The 27,198-nt window shown below is 37.2% G+C and overlaps 1 protein-coding gene across 7 annotated transcripts in view; it reads left to right on the top strand.

The window, feature by feature from the left end:
- Positions 1-27,198, top strand: part of Adamts3 (ADAM metallopeptidase with thrombospondin type 1 motif 3) — a 223,432-nt gene that overhangs the window by 13,082 nt on the left and 183,152 nt on the right. For all 7 annotated transcript variants that reach the window (XR_013425814.1, XM_005333257.5, XM_021731648.3 and 4 more), the window contains exon 3: positions 5,996-6,402. Coding sequence is in view for 6 of the 7 variants with exons in the window: in XM_005333257.5 (XP_005333314.2) it covers positions 5,996-6,402 (407 nt within the window). In the remaining variant the exon portion in view is untranslated. The remainder of the gene's footprint in view (positions 1-5,995; positions 6,403-27,198) is intronic.

The raw sequence follows: 27,198 nt of genomic DNA, 5'->3' as shown, positions 1-27,198 counted from the left end.
TGGTGAATCGGAAGAGAACATGTGTTCCTTGTCAGGCTCATGCCCAGGAATATGGATGAAAAGGGAGCTCCTGCACTTTGAAGATCTCCTATGTTTTACAGACTTTGCAATCATATTAATCATTCTTCTTCATCAGCAAAGGGTGAGATCAGGGGCAGAGCAGGGCCTGGAGTCCTCAGAAAAATCCTTTCCCTACAAGGAGCAGGAGCAGCTAATGGCCTTCCACTTTTAACTTGAGAAAAGAATAATTATATCTACTTGAGATGCCCGAGTTGTAGAAAGAGGCAAGGATTAGATGATTTTTCAAGGTCTTTTAAATTTTTGATCTGTCTAGTTCTGGTTCTGTGAATATCCAAAGGGATTAATGAGAATTTCCTGCAGCCTGCTCCTAACAATGACGGGTTCCACATTTGCTTTCTAGGAGGTCTCTTTTAATGAGTATATCAATTTTTTGTTCATGGTAGCCTTAAGTTGTAAGACTTCAGTGCTATGAAATGTTGTAGGTCAGCAGGAACTGAGATAAATATGCCCAAGTTTCGTAAGCAAAATTCTGGCCTTAGAAGTACATGACAAAAAATTTGTGCAATTTGCTATCATTGATGGCCTGCTGGCAAGATTACTATTTTGGGAAAAGAAGAGATATGCTAATTTTAGAAACTCCTTCAGGCTTGACTGACTCATTCATTCATTCATTTCTTCATTCACATATTTATTGAGTGACTTCAATTTCTGTTTTAGGTAGTGAGAAACTGTAATGGAGAGATCAGATAAATTTCCTGTCTTCTTGACGCTTCCATGCTAATTCATATAAATAAATAGCACAAAAACATGAGTAATATTTATAGGATGTCAGATGGTGACAAGGTTTGTGGAGAAAGAAAAAACATGGAAGAGGACAGAGAGTGACAGATGGTTACTGGTGGTCAGGAAACACCTCAATGGGAGGGTCACATTTAAACAAAGACCTGAAAGAATTGAGGGCAGGAGTCATGCTGCTGTCTGGGAGTAATGGAGACACTTACGCAGAGGAAGCAACAGGTCTAAAATCTTGAGATGTGAGAATTCTCAACTTCAGGCTGTAGGATCTTGTGAGCCATTTTATGCTAGTGGGATGGGTTTGAGGAGAAGAGTGACAATTTAATTGCCCTGGGTCTGTTTTGAGGATAACCCTCAAAGGGGCAGAGCAGAAGCAAGTACAGTAATGACATGCATTCAAAACTGAGATGATGGTGGTTTGGACTAGGTTAGTAGCTGGTGAGGTAGTGAGGAGTGGTCAGAGTCTGGATATATCTTGAAGGTAGAAATCAATAGAATTTGGTTAAAGGCAGGGTTGTGGTATACAAAGAGCTGAGTATGGTTTGGTCAAGTTTTGGGTTTGAGTTAAGTAGAAGGCTAGTGTTGCCATTTACTGACATGGGAAAGGAGGAAGAAATGTGGATAAGGAAGTTGGGAGTCTAATTTTGGGAATGTTAAGTTGAAATGCCTGCTGAATAATATCCAGAAGATCTGAAGGCCATTGGATGTACAAGAGAGTAGCTGACAGGTGAACTGTGGTTTAGAGGCATGCAAAGTCACAAGACAGGATGAGCTCACCAAGCTCTGGGGGATAGATGCAGAAGAGGCATCCACATAACAGGTCCTGCTGGCCATGGAAATAAAGGGACTCAAGGAAGGGAGAATGAGAAAGGGGACACGAGGGAGATCATGGGAGAGCCAGAAGAGCATAGTGTCCTAGAAGACAGATAAATAAAATATTTCAAGAAGGAAGGAGGAATGAACTAGGTCAGATGCCACTGATAGGGCAAGTAAAGAAATTAAATCTTGACCATTGGCTTAAACAACATGTGGTCACCAGTCACCATACAAGAACTCAATTGCAATATATTTAAGAAAGAACAAAAATGGCAAGAGTGAATGGAGAGATCTAATATAGCCAATCTTCTGAAGTTTTTCTTTCAAGGGAAGTGAAGGAATGAGGTATAAGTGAGGTGAGGTGGGTGTCTTAGTCCATTTTGTGTTTCTGCAGTGGAATCCCTGAGACTGGGTAACTCATAAAGAATTGATATTTATTTATTGCCATTATGGGGGCTGGGAGTTCAAGATTGAGGGATCTACGTCTGATGAGGCCTTCTTGCTGCATCATCCCATGGCAGAGGGTGCAAGGGCCAGAGAGCATGTGTTGTGGGGGGAGAGAGGGAAAGTGGGAACCCACTCCTGTGATACCTAACTGCCTCTGTGACAACAGCACTAATCCATGTAGGAGGGCAGACCCCTCATGACCTAATCAACTGGTAATGGCCCCATCTCTCAGCATTGTTGATTTGAGAATTAGATTTCCAACATATGGATTTTGGGGGACACATTCATACCAGTGAGGGAGATGTGGCATCCAGAAGTATTTTTTTAGTAAAGATGGGAAATATGATGAAAGCTTATTTATTTTTGGAGGAGAGGGATAATCTCATAATGTGGGACACTTGGTGAAATGAAAAGGAGTCATTGGTGAAACAGTTCTTGAAAAGGCAGGAGGGGCTGAAAAGTCACCTGCTAATGAAGGTTTTGCTCTCATGTTAGAGGACCAACGGTTAATCCATACAACCAAGAGGAAGATGAACTATTTGTGCACAGATGCCACTAGGTTAAAAAAATTACTGAATCTGGATGAAGCTTGAGTAATGAGTGACCCCAAATAGGGTTCTACAGTGGCTACAGCCCTCTACACTTGCAGAACTTATGGCCCTCAGAAAACTTTCCCTGCCTTTTGCGTTGGCCCCTCAGCCATCACAGCTGGTAATTGTACAGTTTCTTATCTTAAAATTAAACATGGCATTGTTGTAATGAGTAGCTCACTTATGTTTAAATTGGCAGTAGTGAATATTTATTGAATCCTCTGCATAATCTCATTCAAACCTCTTGCCAAATCTATGGAGTTGGAACTATTACTGACTACCAGTTAACAACTGAGGAAACAGTGTAAGAGAAAATGAACTGGGTCGAGATGATGAGTTGATTTAGCTTCTTGTTTTCTGACATGCTGAAGTTTACTCCTCAGCCATACACCTTACTGCTTTGTGTAAGTAATTGGGTCTATAAAATGCTTAATTTCTCCATGTGAAAAGTTAGCATTGCATATGATTTGATTCTCTTATGTGATTGTAATCTGAGATCAAAAATTTTTTTTGATAGTTTCTTCCCACTGCCCTCTATTTTTCCCTTTAAAAAGCCTTTTACAGAGTTATTTCAAGCTACACTAAAAGCTGTGGGTAGTAAAACATTATTCTTGTGTTAGTTTTCCTTTATAGGTCAGATCTTAAATTAGAAATTGACAGCAAGATGTTTCATCTATTCTGAAGGGGATGAGAGCATGGGAACGTGTCTTCAGAGTCAAAATGATGAGAACTGAGATTTTTCTTAGGCTCCTTGCTTGCTCTATGTCTGGCCTTCTAGGTCTGCTTTCTCATTTGAAGAATAGGAGGAGTAGTAATGCTTACTGCTGTGATGGTCCTGTTAGAGATGGTATATTCTCAAGAACAAGCACAGAGCCCAGTCCTCTTGTGTCAGTAAATGGCAGGCAAGTGGACAGTCTCTGTCAGTTCCTGGACTGCCACCTAGCAGATGGTGGCCAGGGAATTGCTTACTGCATCATTTATCTGATCACCTTAATTCCCAACTGGAGAATAACTGGTTCAAAGTTTAATTTCAGAAATGCTTCTTATGTGTACATATTAGGAATGACTTATTAGGTAGCATTGGGAGAGAAAAATCTTTGTAGAATATACTGTCTTTATTTCAAACAAAATTTCAGAACATGTTGTCTGACAGTGGGAAATGGAGCTGTCCCAGAGAATCTAGGATGTAGGGTTTGTGGTAAGCATGAGGCTCTATATCTTCTTGGGTGTGGGGGAGCCTCCTTGTAGTCCCTAAATTTTCTCATCTCCAGTCGCTTAATCTAGCCATCAGTACATTGTCTAGACTATTTTAAGTGAATTCCCTTCAGAGGAGATGGGAAATCCATAAATTGAAATTAATCCTTGTTTCCTTATTCCCTTGAAACTGTGATCTGATGGTTAGAGAAAGGGTAATGTCTGAGATTATTCATGTAGTCACAGGCTCATGGGCTATGAGTAGTATGTTTTATAAGTCAGTGTGGGTAGTAGACAAAGCAAAGGTCTCTGGTTATCTACAGTCTTAATACACATTAAACAAATCCACCTGGAAAGAAACCCCAACGTAGACAAAATCTTGCATTAGAAGACATTGGGACTATCAGGCTGAATGAAGGGTTCCTTGTCCTCAAAGAAATTATAGTTAATTTGGGGGTAGGCTTTGTCAGTCCACATCCAAGGGCTTAATTCATCCCTGACTGTGGAAACTTTCTCCTCCATCATGCTGCTCCTATGGCAGCTGTGATCATTCCCTGAGTGTCCAGTTCCATTTATAGAAGTTTTCACAATGGATTTGGTTGTCAGGGTGTCTTAGGCTTATATGGATGCTTATTTGAATGTAGCAGGGATTGTGCTGCTGTTGCTACCAGAGCCAGGCTTCACTCTACTCTGTTATAACATGGTTGTCTTTCTTTCCTTGCCTGGTGAATTTTCACCAGAGTGTTGCTTGTTCTATGTACTTAACAAAGAATAGTATTTTGTTGAAATACATAGGTCATTATAAGTGGCATGATGATAACAAACATGTGCACAAAGAATTTCTAAGTTGCACAAAGTCTTCGTTTGTCTTCTGGTACTTTGCACATGGCCTGAGAACATAACGATTCTATTGAGATATGTTAAGAGCACAGGTCATGTTTTCATTTATGGATTCATGCTCTAAATGGATGTCAAAACATGCAATTTGTATAGATAAACAGTATTTTTAAATTAAGTAACTTTTTTCAGGGCATTTTGACACACTGCGTGACTAATCTTCAGGTAGAATTATGCAAGTGGAGAACTTTTGATTCATGGCCTCAGATTTTCCTTTCAATATCTGCTTTTTGCATCTTTGTATCCTTCCTTGCTTTCTTCTCCAGTATCCACTGTCCTCTTTCCCAAGGGTGTTTGCATTCTAGTTGACATAGTACTCCCATTCAGCTAAGCAAGGGGAAATGAGTTAAAGATTGTGAAGTTCAGGTTTACATGTCAGTGGCCACCCATGTTGTAAGGTGGGCTCCAAATACACATATTCAAGGGGCTATCTGCCCTCTGTAAGGAATATGACACAAAACTTGAATACAGTTCCCTCATGACTAACTTCTATCTGCAGAGTCAATTCAGAATTTATTATCTTTTCTTTTTTGCCTACTCTAATTTTTTGAAGATGAAGATTTAGGGGCAGAGCAGAGCAGAGCAGAATGAGCATATGGGCTTTGGAGTAAATCTGAGTTTCATGTATGTTTGACCTTGTACACAGACATTCTCTGGATCTCAGTTTCCTCTCGCATGAAGTGTGGTTGTTAGGGTTGTTATGACTGAAAAAATATGTAGAAACTATAGCCCTGTACTACAGTATAAAAATTACAGGTTTATGGCAGAAGAAACAAACTGTGTTTATTGTAATTAGCATAAACTCTAGAGTTTCTACAGGGAAAAATGAAAACAATCATATTTTTTTTTCTGCATAATATCAACTTTGTTAATAGTTTGTAGCAGGTGTCATTTGTGCCAATAATAAGTTATTTGGAGGTATGTATTGATTTAAAGTAAGCCAAGTATAGCTTATGGAAACTTGTTATATTCATGTTCTCCAACATAAAAATGTAATGTGAATATTCACAATGTAATACATATTTTTTCTAAATTAAAAAATGGTTCATTGAGTTACCTAAGTACATTTGAGAGATGGTTTGAGTTCTTGAAGCTTAATATTTATGAGATGCTACAGACATATATTTATTATGTCAATGTGGCACAGCCTTGTGAGGTGGGTACCTTATTCCGTTGTTATGTCCATCTCTGTGTTCTCATTGCAGAGTTCTACAATTCTGTTTTTTACTCCACAGATTTACCAGTAAAGAGACATAGAGAGTATGAGCTGGTGACTCCAGTCAGCACAAATCTAGAAGGACATTATCTCTCCCATATTCTTTCTGCAAATCACAAAAAGAGGTCAACAAGGGACGTGTCTTCCAACCCTGAGCAACTGTTCTTTAACATCACAGCATTTGGAAGAGATTTTCATCTGCGACTAAAGCCTAACACTCAACTTATAGCTCCTTGGGCTGTTGTGGAATGGCATGAGACATCTCTGATGCCTGGGAATATAACCGACCCCATAAATAAGCATCAACCTGGAAGTGCTTCAGAAAGAATCTGGAGAAAAGAGCCTTTGCAGACTAACTGTGCTTATGTTGGTGACATCATGGGCATCCCAGGAACCTCTGTTGCCATTAGCAACTGTGATGGTCTGGTAAGACTCATTCCATCCAGTGTGTGTGTGTGTGTGTGCATGCTTGTGTGTGTTTGCAGGTGTTTGGAATTCAGCATGTCTTCAGCATGGTTTGGAAGGTAGAGGTGGAAAGGAAGCCTCATTGTTATATTTTCAGTGCAGGAAAAGGCATTAGAAAACGTTTTACTGTCAAAGATGTGTGCTTTGGCTTAATTTGAGACGTGAAGACAGCATTATTCCAAGAGACAAAAAAGAACTATTTTAGCATTTTTTGTTTTCCCTTATGTTATGTTGGTGGATTTTATTTCCTTTTTTTCTTTTAAAACTTTCTGAAAGCTTCCTAAACAAACATAAATTCTTCCAAAAGGATGGTATTTCACTTCTTATGTGGAAACTTTGGGTATCTTCTTAAAGTATTTTGAAAGCATTCTTTAGCTTTCTCACAGAATGGTGAAGTGGGAAATGTAGCAGATCCTTTGTCAGAAATGGGCCCAACTAGCATTACTTTCTGAACATGAGGCGTACTTCTGTGTGGTAGTTATGATTGATTTTTTAAAAAAATGTTCAAATAAATATCCTTTTAAAAATGTTCAAATAAAATATCCACAAATTGACTTTCAATTTTGCAGCAGAGGCCAATAGTAACCAACTTTTTTTTACGTGCTTCACAGATGTGAAATATTTTGATTTTGTGTCTCTAAGTATTACTTGAAAATTGTGTCAGAGTTTTATGCCTCTTGCATTCATAGCTCTCCCTAAGTCTTTGTTCAAAAAGAACAACCATTTATCTTCCTGTTGTTGTCAGGTTGCTGTTTCTGGGTGTTCAAGGCATAAAAGGAATAAATTATGTAAAATGGTACTTGCTTTATAATACTTTTGAGTAAAGTATTTTGAGTATCAATCTTTTTTTTTTTTTTTTTTTTTTGGTACCAGGGATTGAACTCAGGGGTGCTTAACCGCTGAGCAACATCCCTAACCCTTTTTAAAAATTTTATTCAGAGACAGGGTTTCACTAAGTTGTTTAGAGCCTTGCTAAATTGCTGAGACTGGCTTTGAACTTGAGATCTTCCTGCCTCAGACTGTCAAGCCGCTGGAATTACAGGTCTGCATCACCATACCCAGCTTGAGTATCAATCTTAATTCAGTGCCAGTATATTATTTTATGCTATAAAATTAAAAAAAATCTCTGTTAAGATTTGAAACTTGGGACATTAGCTTTAAAATCAGGTTAGGGAAGGAAAATGCAAATAAATTATTTTAATGGATGATCACAGTAACTTTTAAATCTTAGTGTCAGTGTTTTTCTTATTGTACATGTCATTATTTAATCATAGACAATAAGTAAAAGGAAAATTAAGTGTGTATAAACATTATTAATTAGGATTATTGATTATTTAATTTCTCTCTCTTTTTTTTTTTCTTTTTTGGAGGTGGTAGGGATTAAATCCAGGACCTTGTGTGAACTAGACAAGCACTCTACCACTCAACTATGTCCCTAGGCCTTAATTTCTCATTATCAAGATACGTTATCTTTTGATATCATATACACTTTAGAATAATATAAGTGTGTATAAGACTTGTAGACTGCAAGTGCAAGTCTTTACTTTTTGGTTCATTAATTAATTAAAAACTGTTGGAAGCCAGAAGTGATAAGAGAAATAATTATGTTTACAACCTTCTGGAACTCAAAGATGGTTAAATTTGCCTTAGAATTTCACTGTCTAAAATTTCTGGTGCTATTAAAATATATATAATAGTTGAAGATATTTATGTAATTAAATATATGTGTACTTCATGTATGTATGTGAATCATGTTTACCTTAAATTGTGGTTAAGGAAATACCTTTTGGAGAGATTTTATGAATGAGACAGTTTCTAAAGAGAGGGAAGTGGGCCAGGTCTTGAGTTGGTCCAGGAACGGGGTAGGTCTGGCCTCATCAGGCAGCGCTCACTATGTGAACATGCTCAGATGGAAGCCTCCTTTAGTTTCCAGCACACAGCAGCCCTGTGCCAGGAGGAAGAAAGCAGATGGTGGCAGAAACAGAAGCAGGGTTACAGAGAGCAGATTAACAGACTGGAGGGATAATACAGTGGCTATTTCCTTGAACTGGGGATGAATTCTTAAAATCGCAGAATTGGTGTTGGTCAGGATAAACCTTTAGCAGAGACAAAATGGGAAGTTTAATTGATGAGAATGTGAATAAATTTGGGTGATCTGTGGCTGCCTCAGCTCTTTTTGTTCCTCTGATGTGCTACATATGGACTTAAGCTTCAGCTTCTTGACCTTTGGAGGGAAGCAGGGTTACTGAGATAATGCAAATGCTGGAGGACTGACCTGGTGGCATAGAAAGCCACTGCCCTAGGAAGCTCTGGGATTATAATCAAATCCAAATTATGCTAGTAGAAAGTATGGCCACTTCTGTCCTAAAAACATGGATGGGGAAATCTGAGTCTAGCAAGCATGGAGTGGAGTCTCTGATATGGAAGAGAATACCATTGAAGCTCTATCTGGAGGGGAGATTTAATCCTTTTGACTAGGTTAATTTTAGAATGGTGCAGCAGGGATTTCAATGATCTGATTTTCTGCATGTGTCCTGTGAAGCTGCTGTACCTGGGAGCAGCCACAGGTATTTACTCTTAAGATTGGTGGGTTCTTAGGAAGGAATCTCCAAGAGTGAGATTCCCTACCTCTTTCTCTCTTAGGCTGCTATGTGAGTGTGAAATGAGGAGCACATGAGACTGAATTAACTTGTATTAAATAATGTTTTTGATTTAATAATAATAATAATAATAATAATCCCAGTGCTGCTCAAAGTGGGCTTTGTAGACTCAGGTTTATGACTAGATGAACATAGGAAAAAATTTATAGCAATTTGACAGTTATTGTATGTGTGTTGGGTCTAATAATGATTTTGAAAGTAGGGCTGGTATTTCATATGTTTCATTTTATTTTTCTAGTAACGTTTTTATTGCATTTTAAGACTGATCTGAAACTGGGGAGTAAAGAAATGGCTTCTTTACTGCAGATAGTTTGAGAAGCAAGCAGCATTACTTAGCTGATTTTATGCACTCTGGACATAGATAAGTGACTGAAATATTCAGGTGGAGCTGGTATTTCCTGGTAATTATATGGAGTGAGCACAGAAAAGATACTTCAACATGGGCTTCAGTGAAGAAGACAGAAAACCCTCAAGTCACATGTTCAAAGCTAAGGATTAGAATGTGATGTAGACAAAGATATGCATAATAACTAGAATATTATTCAGTGGTTTCTGAATAAACAGGGTCTCCTGCACTAAGGAGTTGACAAAGATTCTTTCCTAGTAGGATCAAGAACAATATCTGTCCCTGGCTAGCATTGGCCCTTTCCTGTTCTTTGTCAAAATTATAATTTATGAGTGACTTAGAATTCTTAACAGCTTTATTCTGCTCTAGACCACTGTGCCTACAGGTAAGGATTATTGAGCTATTCAGTCATTGAATTATCCCCACTTTCTGACAGCATCCAATCTAGAACCAAGTCCTGCTTCTCTAGATTGCTCTTCTCCCCAAAATCACCTAACCAACTAAAGCCCAAATCCTCATTAACATAGGTTCTTTCTAACAGTCTCTTACTAAGGTGCTCATGGTTCTCTCTGCTAACCTGTAATAAATAAACTCAGCTTGTCAACTCCAGGTGTGGTCCCAATGTTGTTGGCTGGAGGGCATTGACATGTTTCATCTCTCTGCCTCACTGAAGTGAGAGTCTGGTGGTGAGGATCCCTGGTGGCAGGTGTTTCCCATACTTCTTGGTGGGAACACACTGATAGCTGAACACCTCAGATGAAATGCATTTCTTCCACAGAGCCCTGCCATTTGCTTTGTCACACCAAAAAATCTCTCCTCTGAGTAATGACAGCTTACAGTCCTATTTGTGGTCTCCAAATTTGCCAAAATAAAGGTTACTTGGTTAGTAGGTTTTACGTCATGAGTTCCAAAATATAAAGAAATTGAATTTTTCTAAATTTGCTAAAACAATATTGCCTTGTTCATCCTGCTGGGTTGGCATCTGAGGGAACTGGTGGAGAGTTGAAGAACTGACTAGATAATTGCTCTCCTGGGTTACCCAAGTTCAGTGATTTCCTTGTGGGCTGATTTTAAGATCAAGAGAGCTTATCTAGGACAGTTTTTCAACATTTTTACATATTTTTAATTTTTGCTTCAAATGAAATTACAAGGAGTTGTCTAATAAAATAACATGTAAAACTGATAAACTCAGGGAAGTTCTGATTAAAACACAGGCAGAAGATGCTTTTCCTCCTGTCTTTCTTCCTCCTTCCTCATCCTTGCTCCAATTATTACTGGACTCCCTGAGGCATCTGGCAGAGGTCTTTACTAATAGGGCAGGGGTTTTGGAAGTTAAGCTTAGCAACTTAGGGATAATAAGAAGCTCTTCTAAAATATCTGACAGTCACATCTGGCTAATGTCAGAGGCATTGTTAGATTTTGGATAAGACCAAATGAATTCTTTGTAGGCCATTGCAAACTTCTACTAAAATAAGCCCTAGTTCCTTGCCTTAAAATTTTTGTATTGGGATTTGGTGCCTTCAAAAACATGAAGTTGCTAGATTGCTCTAGCAATTGCTCTAGATGCAGAGGTACTTTTTAAAAAGGCTATTAGACAATGTGCATGTGATTGAGAACATTTGACTGATGATTGTAGATTCAGCTCAACCTATCTGGTAAAAGAAATATTTGGTACTAAAAATAGGTACAAATTTGTAGCCATTTATAGTGTATTTAGAAAAGAGGGTTTTTGAGGACTGATCTTTAGATGTTGATATTTGAACATCTGCTTTTAGAAGAACCCGATCTCTAAAGGCCTGTGGCCTCCCACCTTTTCCTTCCACAGAAGATGTGTTTGTTTATTAATAAGGCAGAGGGGAGATCTGTGTCTTTCTGGTTTATATAACATGTTGACCTTAGAAAGTCTGAGGAACAAAGGACTGAAGCCATGTTTTACCTCCAGGAATTGATATCAGGCTGTTTTTGCAATGCAAGATTATAAGAGGCTCAAAGCTTCTATACTTTTCAATTTCCTGAGGTAGAAGGTAAAAAGCAGTAGACATTGGCCCCTTTTGAAATGAAGAATGATGGGAGTCCTTCCGTTTAACTAGTCTGGGAAAACCAGTACATGACCTCATTGCTCCTTACCCAAGGTTTGGTCAAGCAGAGGCCCCAGGGAAGATGACAGTATTTACCTAGTTTTGCTTGCTGACCTATGACAGGTCTGAGCTGTTGCATACATCTTCCACCCGGCCTCCTTTTTCACAGAGAAGGAGCCAGTCTGTGTTTATTCAGAATAGAGAGGGATGGCTTGGCATAGTCCTTGATCATTTTCACATTGTCTACTAATTTGCATATGCCTAGAATCATTCATGTGTTAACCGTTTTCCAAAATTTTTTTTTGTTTGTATTCCTCTGTGTGACTTACTTTATGCAAAGAATATCAAATATATGACTTGAAGTCACGTAGGAAAGGAAAAAGATGAAAGGACAAAAGTTTTTTTCAAATTTAAAACATATTTTTATATTAGTTATTTTGTAGTCACTCTAAATTATTCCTATTTATGAGTACTATAAATTTTAACTGTTCATTATTTTATTTATGTAAATTTGATTATGGTTTATTTTCCATTATCTTCTCTAACTTTGGCAATAGTACATCTTTAAAATTAAATTTGAAGATGTTAAAGGTTAAGGAAAACAATATGTTTGGCAAATTTCTGTTTGGATAGACTAGGAGAAACAGAAAATATCAAGGGCCTGAGAGTGCTTGTTCTTCTTATTGTTGGCCTGAGAAGTAGTCTCCTATTCTTCTCAATGTCATTAAATCTGTGATGAGTTTTTCAAGATAAGAAATGCTTTAAGAACCTTGAAAATAGTGCTGATCACATCTTAAATGTTTTCTTATGGTAAATTGTAATTGAAATAAAAACAGTAGCACATCACAAAATCAGTATGAGGCCTTTGTACATAATCATGCTTTTAGGTCACAGAGAGCTTATATACTGAACACAAGACTCAAGATTCCCAATTGCAAGCTCAGTGTTATTTGTTTAACTTAATACTCTTTGATTCTAGTAGTATTGATCCAAGTTAATAAAGCAGTTTGAAGCACTAGTATATGTAAGTGGACACGATACTGACTGCTGTGATGAATACTGAGGCCAGGAAACCTTTGTCTTCAAAAGAGAAATGGAAACAATGTATGCAAAAGTATAACCAAAGTATCAGGCTAATGTTTTAAATAGCTAGAATAGGTGAAATGAGAATTTAGGTGATGGAAAGATTATCTCTGTCTAGAAGAACAGTAGAAAGCTTGATGGAAGAAGTGATATTTGTGCTATTAGGTGTCTGAGAAGATAGACATGTATGTTTAAGTAATCAAGAATGGTGGCAGGAATGTCATGGGTAGGGGAATAAGAACTTCTTGGTGGGGGTGGAGCATGAGTTGAGTGGCCATGAGACTGAGGAAGCATGGGAAAGTTGATTTCATGAATTTTTGTTACAGATCTAATAAACAAATACACAGGAGACCCAAAGTAGTCTTGGTCTGGCTTACCTGAATATAGGACTAAGGGAGATATGGGACGAGAGTGAGAAAGAATAAGGAGGTATACTAGGGGTGTCTAGTTGGTATTGTCAGGGTTGTATGGACATTCAGGGTGAGAAAAAGGCAAGGGATCCCTGTTCTTGAATTTTGTTGCTTTTCTTCAGAGGAAGTTTTCTCTGAAGTCATAAGGCTCCTTTCTCTGGAGTTTGAAGAGGTATTGACAAGAAATGCTTTTCGAGAACTTGTTCCTAAAATGTCACAGAGTTATGAAGTTTTGATTTTTAAAAACCTGAATTTATTTTCCATTATAGGTTCCGCAACCTTCAGGTTTGATGGGTTAAGTGCCCCCGTTTAGTGAATCTCCTAGGACTGTAATTTCTTCCATCTGGCATATTTGCTACACTTTTTCACTATATTTACTCTATTATTATATTTCGTTTTTATAGTATCCAGGAGCATTTCTGATATCAGTTAGTGTCTTTTTTGTTTATAGTGTACTTTTGTATAGAAAGTAAAAAATGTAGACTGTAAAGGGTAGTATAATTTGATCAATATTCCTTAATTTTCAAGGACAAAAGTAACCCTACTAATAAATAAGTTGATTTGACATTATATCATACGTAATATTATTTATAGTATCTATTCTGTATATCTATATCTATATATATGGAAATATATTTGCATACATATGTTTCTATGCACAAAGGTGTGTATAGATGTATACACAAATAGTATAGTGAAAAACTTGTGTACACAACAGGGTTCTCAGTCAAGAGAAATGTAAACAAATACAAAGATTCACTGTTAAATCATAACTCATGAAATTAAGTATATACCATGCTACTTGAATACTTTTGTAGCCAACTTCTGTGGCTATTGTGATGAACTCAAAGGTTGCCATTATCTGCTTAAAATGCCCTGTGGTGCTGATTGTCTCTGATATGCAGTTTGACTCTGTGATAAATTGCAAATCACAATTAAAAGTGATCTCTCCATATTTTTTGTATCTTTTACCACATGTATAACAAAATATAATTATGTTATTGGTAAGATTTCTAGTCAACAGTAGGCTATTAGTAGTTAAGTTTTTCAGGAGTTAAGTATTATATGAACGTTTTCAACTACATGGGCGTCAGTACCCTTAGCCCCCAGGTCATTTGGTGGGTCAACTGTAGTTGATTTTTTTGTCTTATTCAAGTTTTGTATTTCCTCACTTGATTGGTTTTACTATCCAGAATTTAGTAAAAAGTATTGATATTTACAGCTTTTTGTAGAACTGCTTTTCTTCCTCTAAGTTCTATCAGTTGCATTTTACATATTTTGGTCATCTGTTATTAGATATGTAAATAGTCATAATTGTTATATATATGTTTAATTAACATATAATGTCCTTTATGTTTTGTAATTTTTTTTGATTTGAAGTCTGTCCTGTCTGATATTAATATGTGATAACATTTTGTTCATTTTTAACCTGCTTATGTCTTTGGATCTAAGGTGAGTGTCCTGTAAACCTGTAAACAGTATATAGTTCAATCATGTTTTTCTTTTGTTATCCATCTGCCAATCTCTGTCTTTTGATTGGGGAGTTTAATCCATTTACTTTTCATTACTGGTGAGGAAGGGTCTTACCTGTGTTATTTTGTTATTTATTTTAATATACTTTATAATTTTTTGTTGTTCGTTGCCTACAATATCATGTCATCCTTTGTGTTTAGTTGATTTTTTTGGGGGGTGGGTGGGTAGTGAAATGCTTAAAGTTGTTTTCTCATTTCCTTTTATATATATTCTTTAGCTACATTCTTTATGGATAATAGGGAAATTACATTTAACATCTGAAGTTATAACACTATAATTTGATTTTATACCATTTTAAGTTCAATAACATAAAAACTTTACTTTTTTTAAAGAGTGTTTTCCCTTCCCCTTTCAGTTGCAGATGTCTTCAAATTCAATCTTTATATATTGTGTATCTAGAAAACTAAACTATTGTTTTAAATTTATTAGTTTCTTAATAATATGGTATACACAAGTGATTTACACACTACTTTAAAATAATAACTTTTATAATTGCTCATGTACTTACTTTTACTGAAAATTTTATTAAAGTTTCAAGTTACTGTTTACTATTTTTTATTTCAACTAGTATTTCTTATAGGGAAACTTTAATGGTAACAAATTCTCTTGACTTTGTTTAAATGGGAATATCTTGATGTCTCCCTCCATTTTGCAGTCCAGTTTTCTGGATATAGGATTCTTGGTTGATATTTTCTTTTCTTCTACACTTAAAAAATCTCTATATCTATATATATACAATACATACATACATATATATACATATACATATATATATACACACACACATACATATACATATACACACACATATACATACATATATTTGCGTTGTAGTTGGACACAATACCTTTATTTATTTATTTTTATGTGGTGCTGAGGATCGAATCCAGGGCCATGCGCTGGGTTCACTCCACTGCTGAGCCACAACCCCAGCCACTTCTTCTACACTTTTAATATGTCAGTCCACTGTGTTGTGACTTCCAAAATTTATTATGAGAAATCTGTTCATAATCTTATTTAGGATTGCTTTTATGTGAAGTTGTTTTCCTGTTGCTGCTTTCAAAATTCTGCCTTTGTCTTTCAACAGTTTCATTATAATCTGTCTTGTTGTGAGTCTCCTTAAGCTCATCCTACTGGAATTTATTGAGCTTCTTGGATGTGTGTATTTATGTCTCTCATGAGCTTTGAGAAACTTTTGATCATCTACTTCTCTGACTATTATTCTCTCTACCCTGTCCTTTCTCTCCTTTTGGAATTCTGGCAATGCATATGTTGGTTCTCTTCATGGGGTCCTAGAGACCCTGCAGGCACCCTTCATTTTTCTTCTGCTTCCCCCCCCTCATGTCTTAGACTTAATAATTTCCAGTGTCCTATCTTCAAGTTCAGTGACTTTTCTTTTTACTCAAAATGGCCTTAGAATCTCCTTAGTGAATTTTCATTTCTGTTATTGACTCTGTCAGTTTCAAAATTGGTTTCTTTTTTAGGTATGTCTTCCTTTACTTCTCTGAGCATCTTTAAGACAATTGTTTCAAAGTCCTTGTCATCAGGTTTTTCAGGCATAGCATCTTTTAAACACCCACCCACCCATCCATGGCCATGCTTTCTGTTTCTTTGTATGGCTTGTGATTTTTTGTTGTTGTTGAGATCTAGACATATCAAAATTATGTCTAGTTATAAATAAAATAGAAATTATGGAAATTATATTTTTTACTTTATAAAAGTTTGCTTGTTTTTGTTTTTAATTGTCATAGGCTATTTCAGTTCTGAGGATTAGCACAAGACATAAATTAAGGTCTTCTCAGGTCTTTTTTGAGCCTCCACCTGCCCCTGGGCATGCATAATAACATTTTAATTTTTTTTTTCATTCATGTAGTTGGTTTCGAATGTCTTAGTGTTCAATGTCTGAATCTCCATATAAGTAAAAGTGAAGTAGAAAAAAAGTGTGCCATTTATTTATGTCACTTCTTCCAGATGGGAAGGGCCTTGGAAGAATCAGAAGAGGCCCAACAGTGGTTATCACTCTCTTTGTGCACCTTTGTGATTGTAAGCAATTTTTGATCAGGGCACATATCCCCAATATTGGGAAAATATGGTCCCCTTTGCTCATTCTCCCTCACACAAGTTGTGTGCAAGCTGCCAGCTTCAGGGTTGAGGAGTGAGGGATTAGGAGCTGCTACTGTGTTATGAGGTAAAAATGACTGAAATTAACCACAGTTTTCATTCAGGCTTTCCCTGGAAAGTTACAAGTCTTCAGTAGATACCAGAGTTCCAAACTCTTGTCATCAGACTCTGCTAGTGTGCTTACTGTCTAGGTGCAAGAAGAGTTTTGTTGCACTCTACTTCCTCATCTTTCCAGAGTCCTACCTGATACATCATCCTATTTTTTAGAGACCCTTGGAATGTATTAAATGTGGACTTTTGTAGTGAGGATAATCAGTAAAACCAATGAAGAGAAACAGTGGCCAAACTATTCTGAGATTTGGAACTTTATAAGAGTTCGGTATGAAAGAATTTAAGTGCCATCGATGAGTCAAACCTTTAGTAGAATGCTTGAGGGAAATGACTCACGTTGAGTGTGCCCACAGTGTTGTTTTAGAATCAGACTAACCTGGACTCCAGTTTGACCACTTACTAGCCTTGTGACCTTCAAGATTTATTTTATCTTCCTGAGGTCTCTTTCCTCTAGTGTGGTGGGGGAAAGCAATGCTTGTCAGCTCACATCCTTACCCAGAACACTAGTGCAGTTTTCACACTATGGCCCCTAGGAAATCAGTGATCATTACTAAAATCCCTAGCCTTTTTTCCCCTCACTTATAATTACTTGTTTTAATAATTTATGAAATACCAATGACTGAGGCTACAAAATAAAACATTGCAATTGTCCAACTCAGCCTGCAAACTAATTTGTAGAAAGTACAGCTTTCAATGAAATGAAAACCTTAGGAAGAAATTGTTGTTAATTTTAAGATCACCTATCTCACTATTTCATGCAGGGCTCCTTTGACATCATCTTCTCTGTGGAACACTGTAACCTCTGCTCTCCTGAAGACTTCTAAGGATGGAAACTCACTACTTTCCTTCATATGTATATATCACTATGGTATAAAAGTTTTTCTTTAGATTGTACTTGGAAATGTGAAGTAAATATATCTTGTTCCACTTAGTAGATTCTTCATAATTCCAGATATATAGTAACCATGATTGACTTTTTCTAATAATACCTAGGTTCTGTGCAATTGACCATCCATCATTCAGTTAATCTCATAGTGAATGACCTCTTATGTAGGAAAAATTTCCCTTTAGTGGGGTGATAGCCCACATCCTGACTGGGGTGGAATTTACCAAGCATAAGTCACAATTTGATCATTCCTTTCAGGTTTTTCATTTTGGTCAAATAGTTTAAATTATGAATCTCAGCATGAGACATTTCATGGGATAGGGAGTTCAATAGCATTAGATGGTATATGCTACTAGTGAGAATCTTCACAATCTCATTTATCTTATACCTCTTTTCTTAGATGATTGTGGTCTCTGAGGTACCTTATATATATATTCTTTTTTCCCTAGTGTAGAGTCTACTGTGAAAACATGCATCTAGGTAGGAGGATGCATTCTTTATATCTCTGTAAAGGTAGTTAAAGTGTTTGGATATAGAGGTGGCATAAGGGTGCCTTGCTCCAACTACCAAAAAATACATTTAAAAAACTTAAATGGCATTATTATTGTTGACTTTTGGCGCCTTGCTGGATTTGTGATTAGCAGATAGTATTTTCCAACCATAATGTAGGAGGTTTCTCTTTAGTGATGTTCTTTTTTTAAAAATATTTATTTTTTTAGGTTTAAGTGGACACAATATCTTTATTTTACATTCATGTGTTACTGAGGATCGAACCCAGTGCCTCATGCATGCTAGGCGAGCTCTCTACCACTGAGCCACAACCCCAGTCCCTGGTGATATTCTTAGACAGAAGATATTCACGGGTTGAGAAGACTGTGCTCTTGCATGCGGAGGTGTCATATAAATATAGCAGGACCCCATCTTAAGGTAGATTCCTGAGTATGTGTAGCCTGAGAGAAAATGGAGAATAGCACTTAATGAGAGAATTTGCAAATGTTAGCAACCCATACATAGTGGGAGAACTTTTATTTAGCATTATCTGTGAAACACAATGCTTTCAACATAATGACTGAAATCTCAGGGTAATACCTCCTTTGGACATGCATGATATTTGATCTTGCTTAGAGTGTGCCAGTATTTCATGCTTTCCTGCCTGGCTTCCTATAGTCCTTCATTTTGCATGCCTGGCTCTGTTGATGGTATTAACTGGCTGCCAGAACAAGAAAGCAGACCACGCATAGTGATATGGGTCCAGATAAAATCTCACCATGATATCTCTGTCTCTATTTGGTCAGCTGTACCTCATTGCTGCCTTTGGCTTCAACTGTGGTGTATAAAAATGGGGGAAGACTTTGAGACACATTGGTCCTATACCCTAACCATTGATCTAAAATTTTCAGGGAGATCTTTTTTAAATGAGAAATCAAATAGACAGTGTTCATTTATGAGAGTGCTTTGAGATTTGGGCAGTACTCATATGTTTGGGCAGTACTTTGAGATTTGGGCAGCACCATGTTGTTATACTTTTTGTATACTTAAAATCAAGAGTTTCAATGAGATCAATTAAATTTTATTTGTTGCACTTGTTAAACCTTATGTTTTGAAATATTTTCTAAACCAAACCAAAATATGGATAATTTTTTTTACTGTTTAATAATTGAATACATAAAATTTCTGATCAAAATTCCTAATTTGTTCAACTTACCCCCTCCCTCACTGGTTGATTATTTTCCCAATAAAATAACTTAATCATTCAGAGATGGGTACCATTTTTTTTTTAACCTCATGAAACAGTCACTGTTATTCTCAGTTATTCATTACTGGCTCTCCTAATCTTTAAGGGCTTAGGGCTCTAAAATTAGGAAACTGATAACTATGCTTACTGAGGTTCCTTCTAGGACTGATATTCTATGACTTATAACTAAGTTTTGTTCTAATTCATCCACTCTTTGGTGAAGGAGCAGATCAAAGCATCACAGTGACTATTATGTGTTCATCGTAGAAACTGTATGATGAGTGTTTATGTTTTCAAGTGCTGAGATATGATTACTTTATAATAGCACAATCTCTTTTTTAAAATTTGCTTTTAATACACTAAATATGAATAAATCTTCTGTTCTTGAAGTCACCAAAGAACTTAACTGCTATTACTGCTTGACTCCTCGTGAGATGCAACCATTTAAAAGAGAATGTGTGTGTATATTTATTTATAAAACACTAAGAACAGAAGGAATTTCCCTTGATCAGGCTGTTAGGGAAGTGCCAAAGTTTCTTAAGATAGGGATGTTGGATATAGCCTTTTCCCTAGGAGAGTTCCTATATGGTGCATTTGAGGAATATCTAAGCAGGGCTGAGCAACATTGTCTTCTTCAAGGGGGCTTCTCATATCTCCTGGAGAGTTTATTTGTGGGGCATCACCTCAGGATTTCTGATTTAGTAACTGTAGGGTGCCTGAACATTTGCATTCTAACATTTTCTCAGTGCCACACTTCATAGCTCAACTGTTTCTTTTTTGTGTGCAGTAATACTGGATACTGGTTTTTGTCCAGCTGACCCACTTTCTCTGGTAAGGTATTTGAACTTTTTTTTTTTTTTTTTTGTAATACTGTCTTGGCCCTTGCTACCTCCTCAGTCATAATCCCAGCCAGCTTGATTCAACCCTTGTCAGTCTGTTTGGATTAACTATTCACAACTACAATTTCCCCTCTCAGTCCTCTTGCCTGGAAGCAACATGTTCTTTGGAAGTATCCAGAAGTGCTATTTCCCCAGACCATGGACATCTTCTGGCAGAATACAGCAACAAGGTGAACTTAAACAAGTCACTTAACAGATTTGATCCTTGGTTTTTCTCATTTGATTCAGGCAAAGATTTCTTGGTAGAACTTTGAAGTGGATATTTGTATCATGTTTGGGTGAGCATTAGTCACTGAGAAATCCTTGGGAATTTTTTTTTTCTTGAGATGCATAAGATGCATTTTCTTTCTTTTTAAAAAATTTATATGTGACAGCGGAATGTATTACAATTCTTATTATATGTATAAAGCACAATTTTTCATATCTCTGGTTATGTACAGAGTATATTCACACCAATTCGTGTCTTCATTCATGTACTTTGGATTATAATGTCCATTACATTTACCATCCTTTCTAACCCCCTCCCTTCCCCTCCTACCCCTCTGCCCTATCTAGAGTTTGTCTATTTCTCCCATGTTCCCCCTCCCTACTCCACTATGAATCAACCTCCTTATATCAGAGAAAACATTTGGCATTTATTTTTTATTTTTTTGGATTGGCTAACTTCATTTAGCATTATCTTCTCTAACCCCATCCATTTACCTGCAAATGCCATGATTCTATTTTCTTCTATTGTTGAGTAATATTCCATTGTGTATATATGCCACATTTTTTTATCCATTCATCTATTGAAGGACATCTAGGTTGGTTCCATGGTTTAGCTATTGTGAACTGTGCTGCTATAAACATTGATGTGGCTGTGTCCCTGTAGTTTGCTGTTTTTAAGTCCTTTGGGTATAGACCGAGGAGAGGGATAGCTGGGTCAAATGGTGGTTCCATCCCAATTTTCCAAGGTGAATAGAGAGCCTGCATCTTGGGAGCAAATCTTTACCCTTCACACATCAGATAGAGCACTAATCTCTAGGGTATATAAAGAACTCAAAAAGCTAAGCACCAAAAAATAAAACAAAAAAATACAGAACAAATAACCCAACCAATAAATGGGCCAAGGACCTGAACAGACACTTCTCAGATGATGATATACAGTCAGTCAACAAATATATGAAAAAATGTTCATCATCACTAGCAATTAGAGAAATGCAAATCAATTTCATCTCACTTCAATCAGAATGGCAGTTATTATGAATACGAACAACAATAAGTGTTGGCGAGGATGTGGGGGGAAATGTACATCATACACTGCTGATGGGACTGCAAATTGGTGCAGCCAATATGGAAAGCAGTATGGAGATATCCTTGTGAATTTCTGAAGCCAATTTTCTCCTATCAGCTGGTGTTGGGGCTTTGTGGTAAGGCAGCACATTAGCCCTGAGATTGCCAATTGTCCTGTGGTTTTAAAGTCTGGGCACCATCGTCGTGCATCATGGCTCCCCTACCTTTACCATGTACTCTGTTCATATATGGGCTTCGAGCTTTACCCAACCCTCTTCTGTATCTATCCTCTCAACCTAGATGATCCCATCGGATTTTATGACTTCAGATACTATCTATATAGTAAGACTCTGGGCCTGACTTCCCCCATTAGCCCTAGACTTGTATGTATGCTTTGCTGCCTATTCAGCTTCTCTACTTGGATGTTTAAATATAACAGGGCCAAAGATCAAGGCTTGGTAGCCACTGCTGCTACCAAGAAGTTTGGGCACCAGTTTTCAGGACAACAACCTACGGTTTTCCTACAGTCTCTTTTCCTCATCTTTCCTATTAAATACATGATATGTCTTGAGGTTTTTTTCCTATAGGTTATGTTTTGAGTCACTAATTATATTTTCAACTTATTATATTACAGCTTTGGTCAAACTACCATCATCTCTTCCCTTTATATTATAGTGACCTCCTAACCAGTCTTTTGGGTCCATTCTTGCCCCTCTTCATCTGTCAGGAGCTAAAGTGGCATTTCTAAATTTGATGAATCTTTCTATGTTTACAAGCTTTGAGTGACTCCCGTTAAAATCCAAATGTCCCAGTATGAAGACACGAATTAGTGTGATCATACTTTATATACTACCAGAGATATGAAAAAAATTGTGCTCTATGTGTGTAATAAGAAATGTAATGCATTCCACTGTCATTTATTAAAAAATTTTTAAAAAGCCCAAACTTCTCACCTTAATTTTTAAGATCCTGTGTCAGTAGTTTCAAAACTCATAATGTATTGTAATTACTTAATCCCCAACCCCAGAGACAGATGACTAGGTCTGGGGTAGGACTCAGCAGAGTGCTGGTTAGGTGTTCTTCCAGATGAGTCTAATCTGCACATTGGGCTGAGAGCTTTTGTTCTACTTAAGAGGCCTTGAATCTTACTGGGCATTAGAACCCCTGAAGGATTTGTTAAAACAGGTCTCTGTGCACCACTTTGGAGTCTCTAACCCAGAAGGTTTTCAGCAGGGCTTGAGAGTTCATTTCTGACATCTTCCCAGGTGACACCGTAAGACCTGGCTTCAGTTCCCTCTCTTGTGTCATTCCTTCTACTCTGTGCTTTGTGTACTATATCATATAGCAATTGGTCTTCCTAATAGAGCAGAGATAGAAGTCACCTGCATTGGGCAATCCATTGAGTGGGAGGAGCCACAAAGTTGTTTGTCAGGCCAAATCTAAATCTCCCTGGCTTTTTATATCTAGAGAAGACCCTCAAGTAATTCATGGGTGGCTTCCCGTAATCCCCCATCCTTATTTTGTATTTGGTTTAGAGATAGGGTCTCTAAACTGAATTGCTTAATGCCTTGCTTTTGCTGAGGTTGGCTTTGAACTTGTGATCCTCCTGTCTCAGCCTCATGAGCCACTGGGATTACAGGCATGTACCACCGCACCCGGCTCAGAATATTCTTTTTTATATTTTCAAATAGAGAATATCTTACTCATCATTTGTGTGTGAGCTTAAATTCTATTTTATCAAAGAGGATTTTCCTGGAAATTCTACGCAGAGCAGAAACCCTAATCACTCTATGTTAGTGCTTTTCATCTTCTCAGGAGTCTTAATTGGCATTTCAAATTTATTTTGAATTTTGGCGGGGTGGGGGGGTTGGTTCCAGTGAGGATGAAACTCTTCCCTAGAGGTCTTTAACAATGCTTGGCGCACAGTGAATGCTCAACAAATTAGTGTTGACAGACCTATTGGTGTGAATTTTGGAATAAGGAATTGATGACTACTTTTGACAGTTGAATTATAGATCTTTGCTCTTTTTAGTTTTCCCTGTATATGACTTTCACAAAACGAAGAGAGTGTTATGAATTTGAGATATTTAAGGTTCACGTTTTCTAAGATTTCATTCCAATTGACTTGATCCTCCTGAATACTGTTTTAATGCTTTTTTTTCCATCTTCTTTCACATATGAGCTTGAGAATGATCAATATTGTCTTGACTCAAACACAAACTTGAGTTCAACGCTGTCATAGAGGCAGAGTGTTGAATTAATTTGCTCCTGTTAAGCAACAGAAATAGATAAAATCAGCATGGCAACCTGTTGGTTTTCTTTTCTTTTTTTTTTAAGGTAGAATTTTAAAAAAAGATATTACACTTTGGAAGAAAATAAAATATGCTGGAAGGCTGACTTTCCCAGGTTGCTGTGGTTGTCTTTATTGAGCACTGACCACTTGTGTTATTTGTTTAAAGCCTCCTGCACTCTGTGCTGTGCTGGAAACCCCATGAGAGTGGAGCATATGATGCTTGCTCCTATGCACACCAAGCCAGGCCCCATGTCTCCTGTGTGGCAGGTGCATAATAACTATCTGATGAATTAATGAATGAATGAAGACATAGAACTGTTAAGCACTGTAATCTACTCCCTGTCATCCCCCGGTTTTGAGGCATCCTCATTGAATACTTCCTCCACATAGAATCCCTTTTAAACTTGGTACCACAACTGTGCCTTTGGAACCCTTCATTTCTTTATGGTTTCTTCTTAGTGGAATATTATAAAGATTCTCAAGCAAGTACAGAAGGCATACCTCTTTAGTCTCCTAGATTATTTAACTTCTTCCAGACAAATATTTGTTTCTCTAACTTTTGTACCTCTGGGTAACTCCCAGGATTCATGATCTTTCGACTGAATTCTTCCTCTCTGTGCTTCTTGGGAAGATATGAACAGATTGATTGTCATTTGAATTGAACTTGATTGAATCAGTATTTATTGAGTACCTACTGTGTGCCTGGTACATGAAGTGCAGTGGATGCCATGATGAGTGAAAGCAGGCATAGTATTTACTTCCCTGGGATTTAGATAGAGTAGGAAATATAAGCATTTCTGTTTTAAAAAGCCACCCAGCTGAGAAAATACTGTGATAAAGTGTCATTAGTACTATAAAGGAAAGGAACACTGTCTTAGGAAATAAAATTATCTGACATAGGTGAGGAGTCAGGGAAGCTGTCTTTGAAGATATGATACCTGAGCTGAGTTTTTAAGGATTAGTAGACATTCTCTAGGTAAATTACCTATTGAGCACATTTTTGGAAGCTGGAGAACAAGGAGATCATAGGGTCAGATGATCAGGTTTGGCTGAGAGAATGTTTGAATTTTAGAAGATAATCCATCTGTCATAGATTGATCCTTTTGAGCTACCACAGATATTTTAGCAAAAAGTTGATGCTAGTGAAATTTTATGAGCCCTGCATCAGAAACACATCTGTCCTTCCCCGGAATCATCTTAATCCTGTCAGCAATTCCCATTTATAGGTGAGGAATCCAGAGAAGTGTCTTATCTGTATCTCACAGAGGTCTCAGATACCTACATTCAGAACCTGAGTTTTCAATCATCATAGTATCCTGGTTCCCATAATCATTCCTAATATATCAGGTATCTTGGGCAACTTCAGTTTTAACATAGACACATATGTGGATCTCCCTATATATGTATTCCATGTTTATATGCATATATAATGCATAGAGACGTGTGTGTGTGTGTGAGAGAGTTTGTATAAACTAGCTCATGTGGATATTTTGGTATTAAGTATGAAACATAATAAATGATTTCATTAATGTATATGAAGATTAAAATTTGAATTGAAGGGTTTGCAATCAAAACAATTTAAATAAAAAAAATTGCTGGCTGGGATTGAGAGATGAATACTAGTAATGAGTAAATGGAACCAAGTTGTTTTCTACCACATTTGGGTGCCTAACTTCAGCAGGTGAGTGAATTCATTAGGGCAAGTGAAAATCTTATGCATGCAGCTGGCCTTATCCTCCACTGCTAAAGCAGTTCATCCCCATCCACAGTAGCTGCTTATAGCTTGAAATAGCACAGCCCTGGACTCTCTCTGCCAACTTCCCCTGCGGCCAGCCAGGGTTATGGCAGGGCCAGGGTAGCACTGACTATGCAGTGTGTGCGAGGCCAGGGAAGGGGTTAGTGAGTTGGCCAGCTGCCTTGGGCACCGATGCAGGGAAGCCATAGAGCAGCACAGCAATTTCCTGCTTTGGGTGAAGCCCTAGAAAGGCTAGTGCTGGCTAATTCCAGACTTTTAAATTCTTTTGTGATACCACTGTCCCCATCTCTCACCTCTTGTTTTTCTTTATGGAGAGTTTGATTTGTGCTATTCACAAGCTCCAGTGGTGATTTAAGGGGATCTTAAATCCTCTTCTCTGTCTGGTTCATAGTCATTTTGCCTGGAATTTCCACTATTAGAATGCAAATGTTGCAATCTCTCCTTAAGGGTTTGCAGCTTAGATAAAAATCACATAAGCAATTGGCTCAACTTGCTCCTGAAGGACAGTGGAGGTTTGGGACAAAGGCCAGGTGAGGAGGACTGTGAACATGAAGCCTAGGTCAGGAAGTGGGTGACAGATTGTGAAAATAGATCAACAGAAAGGAGATGAACAAAAGAAAAAGACTTTACATTTTCTGTTTTCCACAGTTTTACTTAAGCCTGGTCTTGACTTTGCCCATTTCTCTTTCCTGGGAGGATGAGGCCAAAAGAAGATGAGCAAATATATTCCTGAAAGTTCCTTTAAGTATCCCTCTGTCTAGGTGATTGAGTTTGAAAACCCTCAAATATGGCTGGCAACTAGCTTCTTTTCTAAGTTATCCTACTCATGTTAGCAGTTATTCTATAACTATTTTGGAATATTTAAAATATTAATATTAATTATAGTCATCATACTGTTCAATAGAACACCATAACTTATTCTTTCTGTCCAAGTGAAATATTTTTCTTTTTCTTTTTTCTTTCCTTTTGTTTTTGTGGTGCTAGATATAGAACCCAGGGTCTTCTGCATGCTAGGCAAGTACTCTACCACTGAACTATATATCCTCAGTCCCCAAATTTTTAAAAAACATTAGGTAAATAGGTAAGAACTCTAGAAATTGTGCTTTTCAAGAAAAATATTTCTTTCTTTGGCCTCTGTTATCTTTGTTAAGATGTAAATAATTTGCCTCAAAAGTCATTGGAAAGAAAATATTTTTTGTTGTTATTGTTGTTGTTTGGGTTGCTGTTGTTTATTTGTTTGAAAATCTATGTGTGAAATGTAGACCAAATATGCATTCAACCTACTTTTTTAATATGATATTTGGAATAGTAAATTCTTTTTTTTTTTAAAGAGAGAGTGAGAGAGAGAAAGAGGGAGAGAGAGAGAATTTTAATATTTAATTTTTAGTTATCGGTGGACACAACATCTTTGTTTGTATGTGGTGCTGAGGATCGAACCTGGGCCGCACACATGCCAGGCGAGCGCGCTACCGCTTGAGCCACATCCCTAGCCCCTGGAATAGTAAATTCTTAACTCTTAACTCTTTGCTCTATGAAAGATTATTGGTAATGTCTGTCTCTTGTAAAGTTAAACA

This window comes from Ictidomys tridecemlineatus, chromosome 9 (assembly GCF_052094955.1).
Source record: "Ictidomys tridecemlineatus isolate mIctTri1 chromosome 9, mIctTri1.hap1, whole genome shotgun sequence".
Lineage (NCBI taxonomy): Eukaryota > Metazoa > Chordata > Mammalia > Rodentia > Sciuridae > Ictidomys > Ictidomys tridecemlineatus.
Note: the sequence above shows the minus strand (reverse complement) of the source record. Positions and strands in the feature narration are given on the sequence as shown.